General features: G+C 42.5%; 1 protein-coding gene across 1 annotated transcript; it reads right to left on the bottom strand.

Moving 5' to 3' along the window:
• Window positions 1-575: 575 nt before the first annotated feature.
• On the bottom strand, window positions 576-22,087 carry vwf (von Willebrand factor). The gene is made up of 53 exons (XM_026176029.1): window positions 21,953-22,087; window positions 21,747-21,798; window positions 21,457-21,600; window positions 21,119-21,221; window positions 20,800-21,008; window positions 20,428-20,549; window positions 19,148-19,367; window positions 18,935-19,057; window positions 18,742-18,853; window positions 18,611-18,657; window positions 18,378-18,514; window positions 18,067-18,205; window positions 17,746-17,846; window positions 17,453-17,648; window positions 17,164-17,379; window positions 16,190-16,436; window positions 15,993-16,087; window positions 15,637-15,788; window positions 15,446-15,549; window positions 15,228-15,366; window positions 14,974-15,108; window positions 13,628-13,774; window positions 13,401-13,541; window positions 12,763-12,861; window positions 12,517-12,673; window positions 12,077-12,244; window positions 11,851-11,986; window positions 11,377-11,686; window positions 9,739-10,903; window positions 9,548-9,652; window positions 9,057-9,200; window positions 8,829-8,972; window positions 8,540-8,704; window positions 8,361-8,407; window positions 8,094-8,271; window positions 7,654-7,895; window positions 7,376-7,565; window positions 6,914-7,255; window positions 6,573-6,811; window positions 6,246-6,348; window positions 6,055-6,126; window positions 5,695-5,799; window positions 5,376-5,581; window positions 5,145-5,294; window positions 4,941-5,057; window positions 2,672-2,852; window positions 2,324-2,364; window positions 2,112-2,228; window positions 1,714-1,812; window positions 1,445-1,573; window positions 1,310-1,349; window positions 1,064-1,161; window positions 576-886 (listed from the first exon to the last, which is right to left on the bottom strand). Exons 1-53 carry the CDS (start codon window positions 21,956-21,958, stop codon window positions 701-703), a joined length of 8,562 nt encoding a protein of 2,853 aa, XP_026031814.1. The 5' UTR covers window positions 21,959-22,087; the 3' UTR covers window positions 576-700.
• Window positions 22,088-22,090: the final 3 nt, after the last annotated feature.

A 22,090-nucleotide genomic window follows, 5' to 3' on the forward strand; every position in this document is an offset into this window, starting at 1 on the left:
TTTGACTTTAACTGTCCTGCTTCAACTACCTGCAGTGGAGATGTAAAAGGTCTTAAAAAAAGACATAAAAATTCATAGTGAATGTTTCCTGCTATTGAAAATAAAAGCAAAACTGGCTCCCTTGAGTACATTACATAGTGTTCTAAGCATTATTTATTGTAATACTTTTATTATTACTTCCTTGTTATACTGATGTGTAGTCAGTCACACGAATTGTATGTATCATGTGTATTTTGGGGAAGTTTTTAAAGAGCAACGTATTGAAAAGCGGTTTTATTTTTGTATCTCACTGTCCAATCCCTCACTAGTTTCATGCAACTCAGTAAAGACACAGTAGCGCTGAATTAAATTGAGTAAAAAAAACCAAAAAACACCCAAGTGTAAAAGTTGCACTTTTTGAGCAACATGGTGTTTCTGGATTCGCACTTAATGTATATTAAACTTATTCTGCAACGCTGTGAAAGAGTAAATGTCACATGTTTATATACAAACATTTAACAAACAGTAGTTTTTATGAATACATTTCAACAGAAATAATCAAATTACAACAACACACAAAAGGTGATGCTTACAGAAACAGGTAAGTTTGTTTTATTGCTATTTGTCAAGGTAGTTTTTTTTAATACTGCTACATTTTCTTGGATAAACACAAAGCATCAACCTTTATAATCTCTGTCTTCTATTCTTTTTCTTCCACTCTCTAGGTGCAGTGTCTGGACAGACAGTCGCATTTGGTTACAGACAGAATTGTGTGGTGGCTACGAGTGCCATTGGCACACATGACAGGAACGTTGAGAGGCTCTGTCTCTACCGCAGCACAGCAAACGCACTCCTGCTCCACAGCAGCCCTCTGCAGGGAGTACATGGACTTACTGCGACATTTGCCCTGACAGACAGAAAGACAGACAGATGGAAGGGTACACATAACAACAGGGAGACAGAAAGGACAGGATGGTGAGGGACAGTGTTACGATTTCACTCAAATTTGCAGGTTAATCCTACAGGGGAAAAGATTTAATCATTCTTAAATGTGTGTGCGTGTGTGTGTGTCTGTGTATCTTACCTCACAGTAGTACAGGTCTATCTGGTGCTCTGATTGGCAGTCATCCACCTTGATGTAGTCGAGCCTTCCCACTGTCTTTCGGCACTCTGGCTCTGTACCTTTACACACACACACACACACACACACACACACACACACACACACACACACACACACACACACACACACACACACTATTGTTAAGATCCAAATAATTAAAAAAAAAAGATAATTTACTGCTCTTGCAAAGGGAACAGTTCAACTCACACGTCTCACAGCAGGTTGTTCCAATTTGACTGACTTTTCCCTGGGAAAGTAAAAACAGGAGAGACAATGTTATCATACATTCCTGGGAGAAAAGGTATAGATAAGGGAATACTGTGCGCTCAATGAGAGCTTTACCCCTTGGTCTAAGCAAGCTTGGCGATTAAAAGACGGGCAGGCTGTCACTTTGGTCTGCAGCACAAGATTTCCTTCACTATTCAGACCACATGTATATGAGGTGCAACCATTCTCGCTCGTCGTATTGACCTGAAAGAACACGATTCATTCTTACAGTATGTAGCCACGAACAGTACGACTGGCATGAAAGAGTATTATAAGCTATAGCACTGCATAGAATAGACAACAGAAGTTGTAGCGTGGTATCATCTTGTTTGCATAGGACTTACTTTCACACTGATGAGTTTTCCATCTGGTTGTTGAACGAAGCAGGCGGTGGGAGCACATCGACCACAGCAAGTACCTTCCTCCTTCTCCAGAGTGTACCCCTAAAAATGTGGAGGTTAGTTTTAAGTGTCCATTAATGTAAAAAGACATTGGGAGTTTACTACTGCAAATACAAAGACATAAGATACCTGGATTTTGTTTTCTAAATAAAAAACATCTTATTTACCTTTGTGAATAAAGTGAATCATGGAAAGATGATGTGGCTACAGTTTAATGATGAGCAGGGAAGGAATGCGAACAGACAATTAAGGAATGTGGATTTGTGATTGTATTAATCGGTTATGATGAGGATGAGAAATGACAAGAGTTAAAACAGACAAAATAATTTGAGGATGGCTACCATGGGGCAAGAGGGACAGCTTGTTTTCCTGCAGGACAGTTCATATTTCCTGATTGGACCATCCACTATCCTACACTGACAGCGTGTACACGCATCAACCATCAGCTGCTCCCCTGCCTGTACAAACACATATACAGTATATCAAAATAAAACATCATTTCCAAATGTCTTTTTTTATACCAAGGCAGCTACTACTTCTCTGAATGACTTACCCCTATCAGCGTGTGGTTGAGAACACAGGCGTTCACAGGAGCTGCAGAGAGAAAAGCACAAATAATTTCCACAGTCGTTTGTTAAAAAGTAATTCAATCCCCAGTTTGTGTAAGGTCAGATCAGGATAACAATCTCTGGGATGACACCAGAGTCATCTGTTGGACATAAACTGCAACTGCAAGTTGTTATGAAAACACTGTGTGGATGATTTGACTGAAGGGAAAGTTAGATGAATGCAAGCTTGATGATTCATGCATCGCTTGCGAGCTAAAGGGCAGTTTCCTAACCCGGTGCACTGGATTGTCTGTGTGCCTTCTGAGTAAGTCTATGTGTGTATGTGTGTTTACCACAGTGGCAGCGGGGGCAGCAGTCCTCGGTGTCACAGCGTAACTCAGTCCCCAGTGGGCAGGATGGAGTATCCGTAATCGAGCAGCTGACATTTGAAGCAGAGATGAACACCTCATCTCTGACTTTTATGCACTGATGTAAGACACATTTATTATCTGGAGACTTCCATCTGTCACCCACCTAAAGACGACACAGAGATGAGAATTAGATCGATAGAAAGATGAATGCCTTCTTATGTGAGGTAGTAATAAATTTATATGCAGCAGTGAAAAAATAAGACAATAAAAAATAAAGTGAAAGAAACGACAAAAAAAAAGACTTATTTTTTTGCAGTAGGGCAAATACTCCAAATACAATGGCTTGCAAAAGTATGAACTTATCCACATTTTGTCACATTACAGCCACAAACATGAATCTATTTTATTGGAATTCCACGTGAAAGACCAACACAAAGTGGTGTACACATGAGAAGTGGAACGAAAATTATACATGATTCCAAACATTTTTTTACAAATAAATAACTGAAAAGTGGGGTGTGCGTAATTATTCAGCCCCCTTTGGTCTGGGTGCAGTCAGTTGCCCATAGATATTGCCTGATGAGTGCTAATGACTAAACAGAGTGCACCTGTGTGTAATCTAATGTCAGTACAAATACAGCTGCTCTGTGACGGCCTCAGAGGTTGTCTAAGAGGATATTGGGAGCAACAACACCATGAAGTCCAAAGAACACATCAGACAGGTCAGGGATAAAGTTATTGAGAAATTTAAAGCAGGCTTAGGCTACAAAAAGATTTCCCAAGCCTTGATCATCCCACGGAGCACTGTTCAAGCGATCATTCAGAAATGGAGGGAGTATGGCACACCTGTAAACCTACCAAGACAAGGCCGTCCACCTAAACTCACAGGCCGAACAAGGAGAGCGCTGATCAGAAATGCAGCCAAGAGGCCCATGGTGACTCTGGACGAGCTGCAGAGCTCTACAGCTCAGGTGGGGGAATCTGTCCATAGGATAGCTATTAGTCGTGCACTGCACAAAGTTGGCCTTTATGGAAGAGTGGCAAGAAGAAAGCCATTGTTAACAGAAAACCATAAGAAGTCTCGTTTGCAGTTTGCCACAAGCCATGTGGGGGACACAGCAAACATGTGGAAGAAGGTGCTCTGGTCAGATGAGACCAAAATGGAACTTTTTGGCCAAAATGCAAAACGCCATGTGTGGCGGAAAACTAACATCACTCTGAACACACCATCCCCACTGTCAAATATGGTGGTGGCAGCATCATGCTCTGGGGGTGCTTCTCTTCAGCAGGGACAGGGAAGCTGGTCAGAGTTGATGGGAAGATGGATGGAGCCAAATACAGGGCAATCTTGGAAGAAAACCTCTTGGAGTCTGCAAAAGACTTGAGACTGGGGCGGAGGTTCACCTTCCAGCAGGACAACGACCCTAAACATAAAGCCAGGGCAACAATGGAATGGTTTAAAACAAAACATATCCATGTGTTAGAATGGCCCAGTCAAAGTCCAGATCTAAATCCAATCGAGAATCTGTGGCAAGATCTGAAACCTGCTGTTCACAAACACTGTCCATCTAATCTGACTGAGCTGGAGCTGGAGCTGTTTTGCGAAGAAGAATGGGCAAGGATTTCAGTTGCTACATGTGCAAAGCTGGTAGAGACATACCCTAAAAGACTGGCAGCTGTAATTGCAGCAAAAGTATTGACTCAGGGGGCTGAATAATTACGCACACCCCACTTTGCAGTTATTTATTTGTAAAAAAATGTTTGGAATCATGTATGATTTTCGTTCCACTTCTCACGTGTACACCACTTTGTATTGGTCTTTCACGTGGAATTCCTTTTTTTTTTTTTTTTTTAAATTGATTCATGTTTGTGGCTGTGATGTGACAAAATGTGGAAAAGTTCAAGGGGGCCGAATACTTTTGCAAGCCATTGTAGCATTAATGAATAACATGTACACTAGGTTTGATAGTGGTACAAAAAGGAGACATGTTGTACGGCTTTATAGAGAATAGCAGGATGGATTTCCTGAAGCATTCTTTATGGCAGTCGGCTTTAATAAGTCCGGTGGAGAAGGAGCTCTGCTGGCTCTCTAGTGGACTGGAGTTGGTGCAATGGGTTGTCAGTGATGGAGAGCAGTTTGCTGAGTGACTTCTTGTCCCTCACTGACTCAAACACTTTGAGATTCATAATTATGCAGCAATAATTATTTGCACATATCCTTCAGGCATGTCTGATTTCTACACACACATACTTGTCTAAGCTTTCCACTGATAAGTGTGTCCCCTCGCATCTCTCCCCCTGACTCCACACAGCTGGTTGGTGTGCACTTTCCACAGCACTCTCCTTCTGATGAAGTGTATGTTGAGCCCTGAAATACATATTAAATATATATAGGAATGTATCACTTTAGAAGCACAAGCTAAATATGCGTCTTTGGTGTCTCTGTGAATCTCACCAGAGGACAGGCCCGGTCACAAACAGGCGGTTTGCACTGTGCAACATGGAGAGACGTGTCTTTGTCCTGCAGCTCGGTGCAGATGCACTTCTCACAACCTTGCTCCCATTCACTCCCCACTGAGTGAACCACTCCACCAACCACACACACCTAGAGACACAGAGGACATAAAGCTTGCAGGACAAACAACAAACATATTGCACTCAGATTTGAATCCAAAAATACACTCACCTTGTCTGGCAGGCAGTTGGTTTCTGTGCACCCACAATCGTTGGTAGTGGAGGACGTGATGAACCCAGTGGGACAGGTGTGGGTGGAGTTTTGGCAGCTGCAGTCACATTCAAACACGTCGCAGCACTTTGTCTTTCTCACCGACAGATGGCGATGTGGTGTACAATTGGGGGGAGCTTGAAGAGGACACTCTTCCTTTTTGCACACTGAGACAGAAAAAGAGGTGAATACGGCTGTGTCAACATGCGCTCTGTTTCATGACTATGTGTGTGTTTACCCGTGGGGCCGGAGCATCATAGAGAATGTATTAATGACTTACCACACTCGTGTATAGGCTGACATTCCCCGGGGTTTTTCAGGACCACAGTCTGACCGTCCTCACAGCGGGGAACCTCAGGCAGGTAACAGCTCACTAGATCACAAACTGGAAAGTGACAGCATGGCTCAGTGTGTTGCAAGTTGGACACATGATATACATTTGGTAACACTATCCAACAAAGTATAAAAAAATGAGGATAGATACTGGGGAATGAATTAGGAATAACTATGTTATTAGTTATTAGGAGTTAAAGTTGAGCTATTTGGACCATAATAATTTAATAACTACACTGAGTGACTGACCACACAGTATAGTAAAGCTGCTCCTTGTTGCAAATAGAGACTATCCTTTTTTACATACCACACTCATACTCTGGGCAGCACTTGGACTCTGTCTTCTTTCTGAGGACCTCACAAGGTCCACACACTGGAGCTACAAACAGATACACATGATTAATTTAAAAAAGATGGCAGTTTTTCTTCTTCTTCTTTAGTAACACTACAAAAGCAGACGCAAAGAGCATAATGAGGAGCAAAAGAAGGGTTTCTGACTTCTGACATCGTTGCAGGGCCGGTCAGTGCAGTTGATCCGTTGCTGATCCAAACACATGCAAATCAAACATGGGTTCTCTTCTGGTACCCAACTCTGCATATACTGTACAAACACAGACAAAACCAGGCTCGTGTTGTGAAGTTGGTCATATTAGAAATAAACACTAGAGGGCAATCAAATCACATTTTAGTCTCTAACCTGTTCTCTAAGTGTTTGCCTGATAGTATTCCAACAGCATATGTGTTTATTTATTTTAACTAAGAACTTGATTTTGCGTCACTGCTTCCTAGCAGATTCAGTCACACTTTTCTTGTTTTGTGCCTCACCGTGTATGTGTGCCCATGATGGTCAACACACTGTCCACATGCTTCTGGCGGTATACACCGTCCCTGATTCAAAACTGTGCCTTCAGCACAGAAACAGCCTTCAGTCGGCGTGTCCATACAGGATGACTCGTTACTCCTAGCAACCGACCAGTCGCCTGGCAATGACTGTATGCTACCACAGTCCTGCACGCAACCTGTCCGACATGCATCATACTCCATGGAACTCGGGCACTGTAACGCTGCAACACAGAACAGTGTTAAGTTTAGATCTAGGCTCAGGTGTTAAAATGTTTTCACTGGAGTAGAAGATAAACTCGTCTGCAAATCAGAAAATTACTCACGGCAGAGGTGAGGGCTCCTCCAGTCCACACACACACCTCTTTGTCTACAGAGGCGTGCATAGGCTGAAATGAGCTCGCACACATCTGACTCCTCACATGCCTGCTCTTCACACTTGGTGAGGAAAACCTGAACGGGAATATATGCATGGCATGGTTCGAACACCTCGGAACGTAGAGCTTGACATCCCATCGCCGCTCCAGATGCACACACCGCCCTTCGTCTTGGCAGGCACACACCGTGCTCTACAGCTACAGTCCAGTCTAAGATGAAAGCTGGTTGGTCGGTGGTCGAGGTGCCATTGCGTAAAGAAAGGACATTCAACTTCTCCTCCCCACAGCCACCTGATAAAACAATATTTGGGGCAATTATCAGAATAAAAAGACAAATACAGAAAGCCACTGGGTGAGACATGCTGACTTTTGTCATATATTTGACAAATGTGGGCTCTTAATATAAGTTACCGCAAAGTCCAGCAGTGTGCCCCGTCGTAGTGGAGCTGAGTAATGTGATGGTAAACTCATTGCTCTGAGGTGTGAAACTCAGAACGTAGCCATGATCCGATTTCAGCTGCAGCATCACTCCGCCATAACGCACCAGCTCAATGCCAGAGTGCCGCCACGGCAGTGCAAGCTCTTCCTCTCCAATCATGGCCTGCTCAAATAAACATATGCAAAATAAATGAGCAAATCCTTACAGTTAATGCAGACTTCTTAAACATAACATATATCATATATCTTACCGTCATGTCATCCTTCAGCAGCACCCTATATGAGCCATGGATCACCTCCATGGCTTTCATGCAGACTTGGTGGTAGTTTGCCGAGTCTTGGCAAGGTCCAGTGTGGAGTTTGACCTCTGACCCTTCACTGGAGCCTCTGCTGACAGTGAGAAGTGTATAGGAGCACAAACCCTCCCCATCCAGCCTAAGTGCCAGGCCATCAAACCTCACTACATGGTTGGTGGAGCTGCCCATACACATGCCTGTCAATACATTTGAGGCAGGAGGGAAAACATGTGTTTGTACAGGAGCCAGAATCTTGTGCTCTATTAACACTTAGTATAAATAGAAAGGAATGTTAGCTCCCAGCATTCATTGTTAACAGCAAGTACACAAATAGTCCACACTTTATATAGATGGACTAGACCTAAGAGGCTATTGGATCCTTTGGATGTACGTACAAGGGCATTCCCAGTGGCAGTTGCAAGTCTCCTGGACTTTAACAGGTGGCATGTTGTTTCTGCAGGCTGGAGGCTCCAATCTGTCACAGCTGACTTTGTGATTCTGTACTGTCACCGCCCCACTGGGGTGGCAGAGGAGGGAGTGACAGCCATCCTCCAGCAGCCATGACTCACCAGGCTAAGGCATTTGGGGAAAGATGCACAATTTGCTAAAAGTAAATCTTGTAAAAGGTTACATTAATGTTGTATCTAGCAGACAGTACTCACCTTTCTCTCATTTCCATTATCATCAACACACACTCCTGGTGGACCAGCTAAAAAAATACATACAATTTTAAAATAAATAAAATATATATATAACAGAGCACATAACATTTCCATTACTGTCAATTTCTATCATCGCTATGTAATGAAGATTTAATGTATGTGTCTCTGCCTGTAAGCACCTCTGCAGATTCTCTCTGTGTAACTCCTGTCCAGAGTCAGCAACATCAGTAACTGATCCATGCTGTTCAGATGGAGAGTGTTGTCTTGGTTGCCCTGGCGACCAAGCACTCCAAGTTCACTCTTGTCATAGTCTGGTCCAATCCCAATTGGGAACACTGATACACCTGAGGGAAGACAATCTTATCAGTGAAGCTACACCGCAGCTATAACAGAGGAAGATGAAGGATGGAAACATACCAACTGAAGTTTTTACTGAGGTATCCAGTGTGTTAATGATGATTTAATTACCTGCTGCCAGTGCCTCATTAGCTGCTTCCCCGACATCATCAGTTGATTTGTCCATCACCAGCATCACCACAGCCTTGGCTACACCAACTCTTCCACCACTGATTGGTGAGATTGATGTCTGCACAGCAAATCTCAATGCAGACCCTGCAAAAAGTGAGAAAAATGACTGCATGTGATTGTGCATCTGTCTAAATATGTGTGCATATTAGTTTAAGCAAGCTCCTTTACCTAGTTTAGGGGCTGCAGGAGTCCTTGTAGTAATTCTCTCCACCATCCTCAGGAGGTCTGATTTGCTCTGTTGATCACTCCATAGGAATTCTGCTGTGTTGGTGTCTCCATACTGCACAACACTCACAAGAGTGCCACTGAGCCCTGCACACATACAAACACAGAACTCACTGTAGAAAGGTGCTTCTTTAATAATTTAAACATGAGTAATATTGTTCTTTCAAGGTCAATAATGCTAAAAAATATATATATGATTTGATCTAACACGAATAAACTAAAGCAATTTAGTAACTGTATTGTTCTCATGGAAATCTGGTAAATATCAGTTGGGGAAAAAGACATACTTCAATATTTTTCTTAGAGCCTATTTGGCCCTTAAACATGCTGCATTTCTGAAGAAAAAACCCCTGCTAAAAACAGTGATTGCAAACTAAATTAAAAACAACACACCAGTGAGAAAAATCTGCATATAAGAGCTGCATCACACCTACCTATGTCAGCATTACTGATAAAAGCTTTAACAAATGTCTTCATGTCCTCAAGCTGCCCTCCAGACTTCAGCAGGAACAGCACATCCAGAGGCTTCTTACACGGCACTGTGCAAATATAAGACTCCAAGTTAATATAGACTAAGAAATCCCTGAGGACTGTTTGATGAGAATAAACATTTCTGTTATGGTACCTGAGACTGGCAAGCTGGCATGTGTTGGGACAACTAGTGGTGGCAGTGTTGGTGAGCGGGGTCTGACTGTGGTGCGTGTGATGTTGACTATGCGGTGGACCACGCTAGACAGATGGCTGTAGTCCTCCACCATTAATGGACGCTGAGGAAAACTGAACTGAATCAAGTCCATTTCTTGTATCTTTGGTCCAACACCAATGGGATACACATGAGTCTGGACGCTGGTAGATGGTGGGCGCGTTACTGTGTCAGTTGGTGGGTTTTCTGTCACAAGGAAAACCAGCTGAGGTGGGGTTGGACGAAGAGAAGGCTGGACCGTAGCCATTTCTTGAAAAGTGGTAGTGATAGCTGCTCCAGTGTTTGTCTTACTACCACCCCTCCAACGAACCTCCCTCAGGCGTTCCAGCAGGCGGGTTCTGTGCTGCCTTATCTCCCACCGACTGATCTCCACAGTGACTGTCACTGAGTATTGGATCACAGTGATGCGAATCAACTCCTCCTCCTCTGTCAGTTTTGTGATAACTTCCTCCAGGAAGAGGAGCGACTTGTTAAAGTTTATTTCACCAACAGCATCAGAGCCTTCTATGATAAATGTTACATCTTTGGTTGGAGAAAGAACAGATGGCGATGTGGTAGTGGGCGATAGGCCAGACGGTGCTGTAGCTTCAGGAGTGTTGGGGAGGCGCCGTGTGGGTTTTGTCTCCAGATGAAGAACTGGGGAAGTGGTGGTCGTGGTCTTTTGAGGTTTACCCACTGTGGTCTTTGGTGCTGGAGGTTTCACCACCTCGGGCTCCATTCCTAAGGTGCAGAGGTAATCTGTCAGCTCCAGCAGCCGATCAGGCAGCTCACCTGTGCTGCTCAGCACATAGGCCCTGTTATCAGGATTGGCCTTGGAGATTTCAGTAATTTGTGACATATCTACCCCAGGACCCAGTGCCACTGTCAGGGTGGTGATGGCCTTCTTTCGGAGCATCTTTACAATGGAACGGATAGGGCGAGGGTTGGGACTAGCAGCCAAGATAATGGCAATGCGGCCGGCATTCTCACGCTTGTTCTTGTCATAGATGTTGATAGCCAGATATTTGACGGCCTCATCCATGAAAGCGGCATCTCCTCCTGTGTAATGAAGCTCACGCACAGTCTTCTTAAATATCCACTTCTGAACCTAGAGGCATAAGAGAGGGAGGAAAAATAGTAGATCAAGTATTCACATGTAGACTTTTACTATGAATCTGTTTCAGTGAGCCAAAAAAGCTGCTTTTTACCAAGCTTGATTAGTCATCAGCATTATTCAATGCATCCACTTGCTTCCTGTTGCATTTTAGTTTCCACTTTTTTGCTGAATTTAGAAGGCTGTATATACAAATTTATGTTTTTTTAGTGTATTAACTCTGACTGGATTGATTACAGCAGAAATAACACTTTAAAATCTTTTTCATTCTTATTTTACTCAAACATGAATTACTGATAGTTAGAACACCAACACAAACATGTGTATCACATGTTTCTGTATCAACGCAACCAAAACTCATGAACACACCAAAATTAAACTCCTTACAGACAGATTTTGCAGATATTCCATATTTTGTGCAAAAATACCCACTTGCTGAGTCACACGTGCGTGCAGTGTTTAACTACCTGCAGATCATATGTTTTGACTCCAGAGTGGTAGAGTAGCACTGTTGCTCGAGTGTGAGCTGAGCCCATGCGGAATCGTTCAACCACCCCAAGTATGAACTGTTTTGCAGCCTCAAATTCATCTTCAGTCAGAGCTTCTGATCCATCCAGTAAGAATGCTAGGTCCATGGCACGGTCACACGTGCCCTCAGGCATCAACGTGGTGAAGGGAATTGTTGTGAAGGTGCCATAGGTGGGCGTCGGTGTGGGAGTTGTGAACATGGTGGAGGAGGCACACGCTTCACAGCTTAATGTGTTTTTGTCACAATGACTATAGTAAAGAAACAACAAAGCATCATGAAATATAATTGCAAAGCATTCATCACCAAACATTTGGTTACCAGGGTAACCTCGGTTCTATGTAAGCCAAGCCTGGTGAGAAGCAGAAAACCGAAATATTCAAACTCATAAGGAAATGTTGTGATGAAGTATTACCATATCCTGCACTGGTCGGGGTCATTGTGATTCAGGATGACCTTGTTCCCATGGGAGATTCTTTGACCCTCATGCATACACACCTGACAATGAGAGGGTTCAACACATCGCATGGCCACCTCATCCAGGAGTTGTCCTAAGAACATCAAAGTCAGTGTAAAAATCCCCACAATATATTCGTGCGATATATAAATCCTGAAAGCATTCATTTAGTGTTTGTTGATACCTGGAGGGCAGTAGGCATGGCAGCCTTCCACACATCTGAGCGAACACTGGAGGGGATCTGGATGTTGGCAGGTGACTGGACAGGCAGGACCACAGGTATTGTATCTCCACTGACATAACTCCTCCCCTACACCTGGGATTCTAGGATTCAGCTCCTCACAGCTCAGTGCTAAGGAATCAGAACATTGTAGCATGCACTTTTCAGTCATTTCACTTAGCTACAAAAAAATAACTTTATTATTATAAAGATAACTTTATAATAATTGTGATATTAGACTACTGATAAAAATGTGCAATCTGCATTCTGATATTCTGAGTAAAATCATGACTTTTAGCACAAAAAACTAGATGCGACTAGATGGGACTTCAATTATTTTTGTTAGTTTGGTCAAGCAGTTATGACTTGTGTTTTTTATATCATAATGAATTCTTCATACTCACGGCAAAGATCATTTGATCTCCAGTTGACGAATACACCACTCTCTGAGCAAGCCTGTGCATAGGCGGCAATAACATCACAGAAACACTGGCAGTCACCCACTGATGGGCACGAGCATGCTGCCTCCACACACATCTCTACATAAGGCTCTGCATCCACCTACAGACACACAGGCAAAGGTAGAGGGTAAAGAGTATAAACCCAAAGCATCTCACTTGATCAGTTAAAGTTTGCCTGTAATTGCTCACCTGACTGTTGCATTCTTTAAAGAGGGAACCAGTGAGGATACGGCACGACTGCTCCACTGTTACCAGTTTGACAATGTTGTCGGTGCAAGGAGCAGGTATCTACACACATAAAATAAAAACAGCAAATTGGTGCGACATAGTTTATCTCTTTGTGAATTTTCTTGTAGAATGTCTCTATCTATTCTGTGCCAGTGCACTACTGAAATATATGCAAAGAACTGCAATCGTCACCATACTTGATTTCATTGTAATAACATAAAAAATGTATGCGAATGATTCATTTTAGTTTTACACTACTGTGAGTTGGTTGCCTGCAGAGATTTTCAAGTAGATCAGTCACTGTGATCTAAATATATTTTTAATGTTTCTCGGTGGGATATAATGAATAACGCTGACAATGAAAGAAATCTAATTTTCCGCCCTGTAAGCCCACAAACAGTCCTGGTGAAGTACAATGCTCAGAGATAGATCTAAATATTAGAAATCATCCGATATAGGATTTTTAAGCTACTGATAGTGACATATTTTTTCTTTTAGACACACAAAACATCAGCAGATTTTCCTAACATTAGTTATGAGTAGAGAGAAAATATACATTTTTCCATTCAGCAAGCCAGCCCTTTAAGTCTAGACTTTACCTTTGTGAGATCAGCACAGCTGGGAATGACCTTCCAGGAGTTCCCAAAGTGTGAAGAATCCACCTCTAGCTGGTGGTTACTGCTCATCAAGTCGTTGTTTACATTCCCATCAAAGTTACCACACAAGCCGCACACCCGACCCTACACGCAATAATATTTAATATTTTATATTATGACTAAAATGAAAAAGATTCAAGCGGTCACAATTAGTCATAATACATCAGTACCCTGTATTCAGGTGAGATGTGAACCAGGAGGCGGGTTCCCATATCCCAGCTGAGGGAAATGTGTTTCCCCAGCTGCAGAGTGTAAAAGTGACCAGATCGGACAATCTCCACCTGTGAGCCCTGCGGCACCGGCCTCTTCATCTTCACCTGAAAGACAGAAAGGTCATCATTACAGGTGCATTTGGGATACTGAGAGGTCAAGTCTCAAAAGCTTACAACTTGACTAAGTTCGTTTGCAGAGTGTCTGAGTAAAGCAGGACACAAGTTATAAATGTACTTGTGTCCTGCTTTACATTACACTAAAAAAACTTTTAGTTGAATCTAACTGCTGAAATATACAAGGCAGTTTGTGGTTTTGCATCAAACTGCATGTTTCTACTGTACTTGAGCCCTCAAGGGTCTTTAGACAACATGTCTCATTCACACAAGCACCTTGTTTTTTGGTGTTTAAGTGCTTTGTATACTGTATACATATATACTGGAGCAGCCAGAGCTCAAATCACCAGTCTTCCGATTTGTAGATGACCTGCTGTACCTCTTGAGCCACAGCCTGTCATGATTAGGCTGTGTGCAGGCAGGATGAGGACCCAAACGCAAACTCACGGGAAAACAGGACTGAACTCAAAATACAGCTTTATTGCTGACAGAAGATGAAGGCGATACAAAATAATATGAACCTAAACTGGGAAGTCATAAAGGAACTGACTCACGAGGAGACACACGGAGGGGAACACAGTCATGACGGAGAACGCGACACTGAACTGAGGGGGACGCAACATGACACATACTGACGATAGACTGTCAAAGTAAAACAGGAAGTACACAGAGGTTCAAGAGAGAGAGAGCACAGACATAACGGGCTGGGGAAAACATGGAATAAAACACAAGGAGGGGAAACGAGGGTTCACAGATACACAGAGGGGCACACAGGGGGTAATCTTAACAGAACAACCTAGGAACCAAGGCATAAATAAAGAACAAAATACAAAACACACGAAAACTAAGAATACTGGGCCAACATTGCCCAGGACCATGACACAGCCTCCACTAATAATTGTACTGTTGAAATGCCTAAATTATAAATATAATGTTTAAAAGCCAAACATCTAGAATGAATTTTGTGAATGAATGAATATCAGTCTTTAGATAAATATTCAAGTAAGTTAACGTTAACAACATATTTGGTTAATAGCCTCTCTCGAGAGTAAAGACATTATTTCAAGTTTTACACTTTTTCACATGTTACAAGATTATAAATCCATTTGGACTTTGCACTAATACAACAAATCACTTAATAAGTTGCATGTGTTGATGTGAATCAGTATAAATGAATGTTTGTGTGTTACCTCTCCATGCTGCATTATTATTAACCCTCCCTGGTAGAAGATTGTGACAGCTTTTGCACAGCGGTGTCCCACAATTCCACAGGCCTCGTTTTCCACCAGCACCCTAAAGGAACCGTCTTCCCCACTACACATATCCTATTGATATGTGCAAGTAGAGAAAGATAGGACAGGACCTGATTAACAAAGAGTGCATGTACTTCATAGTCTGCAGTTCACTTTGGCGCCCTTTTTGGAAGTCCTTCTCAGTCTCTTACCTGGACTAGGACATACTGGCAGAAGCCAGGGAAAGAGTACTTTAAGCCATCAAAAGTGATGTAATGCCCTTCCCCCACGGTGCGGCACACACCATCACACACTTTCTCCGTGCATTGCCACTTTCTGTTCTTGCACACACTGCAAAACAGGACACCTGCTAAGCAAACACAGTAGAGGTATTTCCTTTAATGGACAAATATATTAACAAGCATTTTACCAGGTGTTGCAATCCACAGAGATGGTCTGTCCTGTTGCATATGGCCTGTTGTTATGGTAACAGGGACACTGCTCCGGTGTAATGCATTCTCTGCGGTGACGCACCTGAAATCAGCTTGATTAATCAATCAAATCACTTTATATGTTCACTTTGTTACTTACAGCATGCACACAACATAACAAACCACCTACAGTGCCAGGTGGACAGAGGCAGCCTGGGATGCAAGCAAGACTGACACAAGGCAGATCCAGATTTTGGCAGGTTCTTGCACACTCCAGACCCTTTTCTCCTGCATTACACTCTGCGCGAATGAGCGGCGGAGGGCACTGTGTTGACCGACGCTCTGGATACATAAAAAAACGAATTAATTAAAAAAAAAAAAAAACAATCAAGCAAGCTTCATGACAAAAATCAAACATTTGCCCGAGACACACTGATCAAGTTGTTCAGGGTTCAACTGTCAAATGAGAACTATTAATGAGAACTGCTTGTTTTTTACTAGCCATTATCATGAAAAAGGTTCGGGAACTGAAACACTCAGTTATACCTCTGGATGGTGCTGGGTCATCATCATAGAAGAGGTCAGAGAGCAATGAAGACGTTTCAGTGGAGCTACACCGCATGGAGCCCTTCTCACAGTAGCTGCACTCATAAGCAAAGACAAGATGGCAAAAATGATAAAACAGTAAACCACAGCAGCTGTTTAGAGTTTAAAGTTCTGCATAAGCATGCATAGTCACTGACCAAATACTGTTGTGATCTGCATAGACATCATCAGGCTGGTAGAGCTGTCCATCATGCAGGCAGGTGCACTGGTCAGCCGTCACACATTCACCTGAGGAACTCAGGTACTTCCCAGTGGGACAGAAACAGCCCTCCTCACACACCCTCTCCCCCTCACAGCCAGCCTCAGCGCCAGACAGAGAACCACAAGTCCGGTCACACACACTCCCACATGCCTCATACACCTGTCCTCCTGTGCACTCCAGAGCTGTGAACACCATATCAGGGAGGATTAGTCATTTATTCTCACTAACCCATTAGAGATATTGCACTATTGAACTGTGCAGCACTAATGCACAAACCGGGTCTGAATGGAAACATTATCAGAAAATAAATAGCACTCTCACGTAATCCACAAAAATCTGAAACTTAGTGGTGAAAAACAATGTCATATTTAGTTCTTAAATAATCATAATAACCACAAAAATATATCAGGAGAAAGAAATGGCACCATTTGAGGAAAGAAACATTTTGCCAACATGGGGGAGGATATATTCTGCTTGCTGTAGCAGACAGTGGCACAGGAAGAGGAAGAATAGTTTCCAGTAAAATTCCGCAAATTCAGTCAAGAAACCAAAACTTTAAAAAAAAACATGATGTCTACAATAAGACAGTAATCCAAAGCAGTCTTCAAATTCACAAAAGTCTCAAGATTTTAGGGTGACCCTAACATACACATAAATGAAAACCATAGATCCTGCAGAGGACATGCTTGTAAAATTATCTAAAAATATTACAGAAAATGAAATGATCTATAAATAAAAATGCATACAAAATGATTCTAAATAAACCACAGAAAGAGCCAGAAAGAGAGAGAGAGAGAGAGAGAGTGTGTGTGTGTGTGTGTGTGTGTGTGTGTGTGTGTGTGTGTGTGTGTGTGTGTGTGTGTGAGTGAGTGAGTGATCAACTGTAAATAGGTCCAATCTAAAAGTTACCACAGAGCGAAGGAGACCTCCAGTTGAGCAGCACTCCTCTTGCTGAGCAGGCAGCTGCATAGGCGGACAAAGCCGAGCAGAGGCACTCCTCACCGTCCCCACACGCACACACATCATAACGACAGAACTGCTGGAACGGACCGGGATTCACCAGAAAGTGGCACGGACTGAACACGTCTGACATCATCACTGCACACGCCTCTTCTGCAAAGCGCACTGGTATCGAGGTATCGTAAGATTAGTGTTAAGTCATTACTGGAGTGATGTCTGTCTGTGTGGGTTTATATACCTCTTTTCGGATTAACGGCACATGGATCAGTTTCAAATTTCTGAGTGGATTCACAGTCTCCATTGATCCTCCAAGCCTGGCCAAAAGAGTGAGGACTAGCCTCAACCAGCCCAGAACCAGTCAAAAAATCATCACCTTGGTTACCATTGTAGTTACCACACAGTCCACAGGTCCGGCCCGCCCATTGTGGACCCAGCTGTGGAGGCAGACAGAATTCAAGATAGTTTTTTCCCCATCTTTTCATACAGGGGTTATTGAAAGGAAACATCTTTAAGATATACAACTTCTTTAACCTTTAAAAGCACACGGCCCCGCCCATCCCAGTCCAGACGAAAGTCCTCACCAAACTTTACACGTACTGAAGACTGAACAGATCTCTGGATATGTAAACGGCCTGTCAAATGACACACGTAGAAAACTGCCTGGTTAAAATCAGTTAATATTAATGAACGACTCACGCAAGTACTCAGCAGAGCTGTGCTGTTAGAGCTAATGTGTTGCCATTCTGAAATCTGTCAGAGTGCTTCTCTCATATATGGATAACCATCTTACAGGTATATTTACTTAACTTATATGCATAAAAGGTCATTTAAATGCACTTTAAAGTAGCATACCGTTATGCATTGGGGTCTGGATGTTCATGCTGTTGACAGAAACAATTCCTCCATGCTTCAGCTTGACTGTCATGTCCTCCAGAGAGGGCAGACTGAGAGTCACTGAGCGTGTGCACACAGCATCCTGATCATCAGCGCACTGAAAGATAAAAAGCAACCTAAATGCTGTAAATGATGAAAAGCCGGCAACACGGGAGTGACAGAACGCTAACAGGGTCATTCTTTGTGTAATTGTGTAGTTAGTGCAAGAACAAATTCCAAATTCCAAATTTATATTATATTTTGCATTGAAAACCAAAGCTCACTTTTACCTGTACATTTTCAATTATGATAGAAAACTCATTTTGTGAGCAGTCCTTTGCCAGCAGATACTGGCAGTGGCCAGCAAAAGTGAAGAACTTGTTGTCAAAGCTCTTGAAGTGAGACTGGCCAACAACCAAGCATTCACCTACACACCAACAACAAGGATATGACATCAGAAATGAGGATTATATTTCCCAAACGAAAGTATTAGTGAGTGTGTATTATTGTTCATCTCTCTCACCAGGACAGCCTTCATTGGTGCATTCCCATGAACCGTGACGACACACACTGCACAAAAGAGACATTTGTTTGAAGGAAGCATATTTTCTATGTAACTATTTCTGTGTATTTGCGCCTGCACTGCTTTCTCACCAGGTGTTGCAGTCCTGAGAGACCGTGGCTCCTGGTGGGAAATGTTTTCCCATGTGCGCACAGGAACACTGGGATACCTCAACACAGCGATTACCATCCAAAACCTTGCCAGCTGAAACACACATGCATGCCATGTTACTACTAGAAACAGTAAGACGGAGACAGGAGAGAGATATCGTGAGCGAGGGGTTACCAGGACACGTGCAGCCATCAACACACTCTTCCTTGCAGACCTCCTGGATGTTGAGGCTATGGCAGGTTGTAGAGCAAGACTTGGTGCATTCACTGTACTGCATGCCAATTGGACATTTGGGGACTTTACACAAAAGAAAAGCATATATAAATAATGCATGTCATGTTAGAACCTGCTGTTAATTTTATAGAACTAATAAACTAATAAACTCACAGCACTGGCTTTCCTGCGACCAGCCGCGAAGAAGTATCCCATGAGCGTGGCATGTGCGAGCATACTCCAGCAGGATTGGACAGTAACAATCTTCGGGCCCTGTCTGATCACAGTGACAGGCCTCCTCCTGACACAGCAGCAGGAATGGTTCGGGAGAGACCAAGTGGGCGCAGTGGAGAAACACACTAGAGGTCTGCAACACGCTGCAGCTGGACAAAATCTACACATAAGCACAAACAGGCAGAAAATAAGTTGTTTGCCTCTTTTTAGGTCTAACAACCTGTGCAGCTGAATAAATGGGGAATAGAAACCATGTCTGAAACTTCATCAGAAAATATGTTAAATGCCAAAAAAAGAGGAAGAGTGGATTAACATCTGGTGGGTGAAAATTGTGAAAATGGCAATATCATAATGATAGAAACTGAGATTTTGAATAAAAGTGAAAGAATACATATTCATCAGTTTTGTAGTGAACTGAAGGAGATGCTGATAGGATCCTATGGTTTCACACTAACATGAAATTTGTACAGTTTTCTCACATGTGGGTGTTTCACATGTGCAAAATGTTCTTTCAAAATCCAACTGTTTTTATTTCGTGTCTGCTCACCCACAAAGACTGCACAGGCTACAGAGTTGCAATCACACCTGTCAGATCTGTCCGCTTACCAGCTGTTCGTTTTTTTTTTAAAGAGACTGGGCTGTCGTCCCCATTTGAGCATATTGAACCTTAATCCTGTGTATGAAAGCCAAAATGCCTTTATAAAAAAGAACAGATGTATTAAAAATGCCAAGTCTTTCTAAAATCCTAAGTCAGAGATCTGATACAATATGAGACATTTAAGCACAATTTATACCTTTGTCGAATAAAAGTTAAAAGTAGAGATAGAATAGTAAATGAGACTAATAATATGTATTTGGACATCAACCAAAGACAATGGGGGTTATAGTTGGCACTTTAACTCCAAAACCCACCTGATTTTAAAATATACATTATATGTTTGTAAAGAAAAATGTTTATTTACAAATCTTTATGAGTTTCTGTGTGTGCAAAAAAATATAACCTATTGCATATTAACAGTAAAAGAAACAAAGACAAATTAGAGCATAATACACACAAAGAAATATCAGGTGCTTTGTTAGGAAGTGAACCACTGTAAAATACCTTTTTTATTGTGAGGAGAAATGTACAAAGCTTTTATTTAATGACTTGTGTCTACACATCAGATATCATGACACGCCTACTATCTAAACATGTGCATTTGTGTTAACTACCCTCTCACCGTGGAAGTTTCTTTTGTTGTGTTACAGGATTTTGATGGATTTGACACACGCTGACAGGACTGATCAGCTCCCTTCACTGCCCACGAATTTGCAAAGTCATAAGTGTCCTCTGTTAGGAATCCTGAAAAATACACAGGCACGCACAGACAGAGAGACAAACAAGTTGACAGATTTGTTCTTAATCTCATCCTACCACAACTGTGTTTTTTGCTTTCTTTTACTTTGTTATCTTTTCCTGTACTCGGTTGTTCCTCTTCCTGTTGCTGAGTGCTGGTGACTCAAATCGTTTCCTCTATTCCAGTAATAATAAACTCTCCCTAGTTTCACTCTTCTCACAGTTGCATCTTGTGGGCTGTATAGCACGCACATACCTTCCTGAGCAGTATATTCATCGGCAGTCATAGAGTTGAAGTTGCCACAGAGCCCGCAGGTGTGGTTTGCATGGCGTTTGGTCAGGGTCAAGGCGATGTTGGCAGCATTATCAATGGTGACAGTGAAGCCAAACTCCTCACTCCAGAGCTTGTAAAAGCCGAGCTCTGAGCCCACAAACACAGAGTGAGATGCATAGGGCAGTGACAGCCTAGAAAAAAAAGACGGCATAAATCAAGCTCCTGCAGAAGCAAAATAGCGAGGAGCTTTCAATATTTATACACACAAACTTAATGCTGAATGACAGCGCTAGTGTGCTACCTTTTTTCTCCTTGTGAGAGCCGTCCGTCTACAGAAAGGTGCAACTCAAAGACATCCCCCAAAAATAGCGTGACTCCAGTTTTTTTGCCATTTTGAAAGTCGCCTGCAGATCCAAAGCACATTTTGAACACACTGTTACTACTTTGTACCACCACCATGGCAGACTTCGCCAAATAAGACAGAAAATTAAAAGTGAAGATGACTTGTAAACAGTTTCCAAAAGCCAACATATTGCATCAACGAGGCATTACACACTAAACTACACAAGATAAGCCTGGCACACTATTAAAATTCAAATCTTTTTCTGAATCTCTTTATTGAATTTGAGCGTGACTCACCCAGCAGTGTGAAGGAGTGGTGGTTGCAGTCCCCAGCCAGAAGGTAGCTGCAGTCTCCAGGAAAGTCATACAAAACGCCATCGAATGTGTGAACGTGGTGCCGTCCAAACAGACTGCATCTCCCTGTCATGCTCGCTAGACAAGCTGAACACACACAAACAGAGTACACAGATATGCCGATGTGTGCTGAAGAAGAATTATAAGAGATTTCATATGAAGCACGTAACATATGTCACTTTTTGGGTGTAAAGATAGAAACGAAACTGGATATTCTCCAATATAATACTCACAGGTCAGCTGCAGGAAAACCCAAATTCCTCGCAAATATCTCTTTATGTAGTCCTGGAACACATAAACATATATGCTTTCATTTTCATCACAGCTTAAACTAATATCTTTATTGTCTGATGTACAAAGATCGTGTTATTTTGTGTGCGATGTTAGGCCTGCTTCAAAACCCCTTTTTTTTACTTCTATAAACTCCAAGTACTCATACCTCCATGGTTCCAGACTCCAGAAACAGCAGACACTATCCCAAATCACGACGTTAAGACCTCGCAGAGTCCGGACATTATAAAGTAATGTGATGGTCAAGCATTGGCTAAACTAAGAAGAATTTCAGCCCCACTGGAAG

This window comes from Astatotilapia calliptera, chromosome 7 (genome assembly GCF_900246225.1).
Source record: "Astatotilapia calliptera chromosome 7, fAstCal1.2, whole genome shotgun sequence".
Lineage (NCBI taxonomy): Eukaryota > Metazoa > Chordata > Actinopteri > Cichliformes > Cichlidae > Astatotilapia > Astatotilapia calliptera.